Source organism: Oncorhynchus mykiss, chromosome 12 (assembly GCF_013265735.2).
Source record: "Oncorhynchus mykiss isolate Arlee chromosome 12, USDA_OmykA_1.1, whole genome shotgun sequence".
Taxonomy (NCBI): Eukaryota; Metazoa; Chordata; class Actinopteri; order Salmoniformes; family Salmonidae; genus Oncorhynchus; species Oncorhynchus mykiss.
This window is the reverse complement of record NC_048576.1, coordinates 65,906,662-65,908,862: the sequence shown is the minus strand read 5'-3', so window position 1 is coordinate 65,908,862 and position 2,201 is coordinate 65,906,662. Positions and strand designations below refer to the sequence as shown.

At 34.9% G+C, this 2,201-nt stretch overlaps 1 protein-coding gene across 1 annotated transcript; it reads left to right on the top strand.

Annotated features, from left to right (window-relative positions):
* The first annotated feature begins 488 nt into the window (after positions 1-488).
* On the top strand, positions 489-1,951 carry LOC118937891 (interferon a3-like). The gene is made up of 5 exons (XM_036939662.1): positions 489-638; positions 798-869; positions 1,355-1,507; positions 1,649-1,747; positions 1,865-1,951. Exons 1-5 carry the CDS (start codon positions 489-491, stop codon positions 1,949-1,951), a joined length of 561 nt encoding a protein of 186 aa, XP_036795557.1.
* The last annotated feature ends 250 nt before the right edge of the window (positions 1,952-2,201 follow it).

The following is a 2,201-nucleotide window of genomic DNA, read 5'->3' as shown; positions in this document are numbered from 1 at the left end:
AAATACTTTGGTTTTCGAAGTGAAAGGCCAAACTAAATGTGTTCTATATGGTGATATTTATTTCGGCCATAGTCCGATGGATTCACATGTTTATTTTTTTCATCAAAATAATCCTGGTTGAAAGGTCAAAATTTCATGATAAAATAGCAAATAGCTGAAGATGTAACAATTATTCGAGCGATGCACCTGTCCTTTCGATGCATTTTCTCCACACGTACAACAACACTCAGGTATGAAAGTGTAAGGGAACTTCCACCTTTCACTTTTGGAACACCTTGCAGACTCGTTGTATAAAGGATCGACACAGGTTGGAGCATGGAAGAACTTGGGTGGCAGAACTGGTATTGATCAGTCAGGAAGAACACGTTATATCTTTATCCGTTGCGGACAACTTACTTTTGTCGGAATTATACGAAGTAGTCTATCTTTCGGAAGTGCACCAACGTTGATTGCGGACAGACCGAGAACTACAGTAGACCTACGCTAAAATGGGTTCAATCAGCTTTTGGATGTGCTTGATCATGACGATTTGCACCTGGAATAAAACCATCGGATGCACATGGATGAAGACACTGCCTCGGTCTCCGAGCATGTTCCAAGTGTTCAGCAACAACACCATAACGATGCTTCAGAAAATGGTAGGATATAGGGTCATGTTTAATCACTTGTTCCTGGTCATTGAGCTCTTGTCATCTTTTCAACATGTCATGAGCTGCTGTGTTTCATTGAAATTACCTGACTCCTTTTTGTACAATAATAATAATGCAATATTTTGTTTATATTTTTTGGCATCTCAGGGTCATGAAGTCTCTCGAGGACCTCAGATCACTTTCCCTGACAAACAATACAGACAAGTCAATAATTTCAAGGTAAGAAATATGCATAAAAAATGTTTTGTTCTATCCATAACTCTTTTTTTTCTAAGAGTGGATTAAACACTGAATTCGGGAAGTATTCAGACCCCTTCACCTTTTCAACATTTTGTTATGTTACAGACCACTTCTAAAATGGATTACAAATAAATAAAAAAACATCATCAATGTACACACAATATCCCAAAATGAAGAAGCAAAAAACTGTTTTTGTTTTTCATAAATTAGCAAAAATGTCGAAAAACATGTTTTGGCTTTGTCATTATGGGTTATTGTGTGTAGATTGATGAATGAAATCATATTTATTACATTTTAAAATAAGGCTGTAACGTAACAAAATGTACAGATAGTGAAGTGTTCTGAACACTTTCCGAATGCAAAGTATATAATTAGGTTATAACGAATTTACAATTTGCTATAATTTTTCGATATTTGCCATCAATTCATAAGGCATATACTAATACAAATCACTCTTCTTCTAGGCTGACGAACAGATTGCCTTCATTTCGCATACTCTGAACGCTATAAAGAAATTGTACAGCAGTGGTAAATATGAGTCCACCGCCTGGGACCAGAAAGGAGTTGACAAGTTTATGAATGACCTCTATCGCCAGACCTCGGAGCTGGACCAATGCGTATGTCATTTGTGATTTTCGCCTCTTTAACAGTAATGCAAAAAGGAAAACATTATACTATCCTTCTTAATTAAAATATAAGTGGTTACATGTTATTCAAAACATAATATTAAATGAATGATTTGTATTTTGTTCTAACAGGTAAAGGCTATGAAAACTAGACTGTCAAAATCTGTCAACAGAGTGAACAAAAAGATGAGCCTTCACTTCAAGTTCCTGAAGCATTTCTTGAAACGCGAGGTAGGTTGATCCATTTGTCTTACAAAGAGAGTACATTCACCAAATCTGGATGTTTTTATGTGATGATACAATATGTGTCTATTCTAAAATATTAACAAGTGTATTTCGTTTATGCAGGATTACAGCGCGAGCGGCTGGGAAGACATAAGGACAGTGGTGCTGACACACCTACAAAGACTAGACACAACATTAAGTAGCAAATGAGCGTTATGTGTGTGTTGTGTAGATATTTGTTATTTATATATCTATTTATCTATTCATATATCTAACTATATCTTTTTACATGTTTACTTATTTGTTTTTTTAACGTATTTATTTATTGTGTAGTCATGTATTCACAACTCCGAGGAGTAAATATTTTTTTATTCTGAATAGTTATGTGATTGACTTAGGCTATACATAGCCTAATGTATCAATGTATCCGTACATTTTTTTTTATTCATGAAGGCCATTG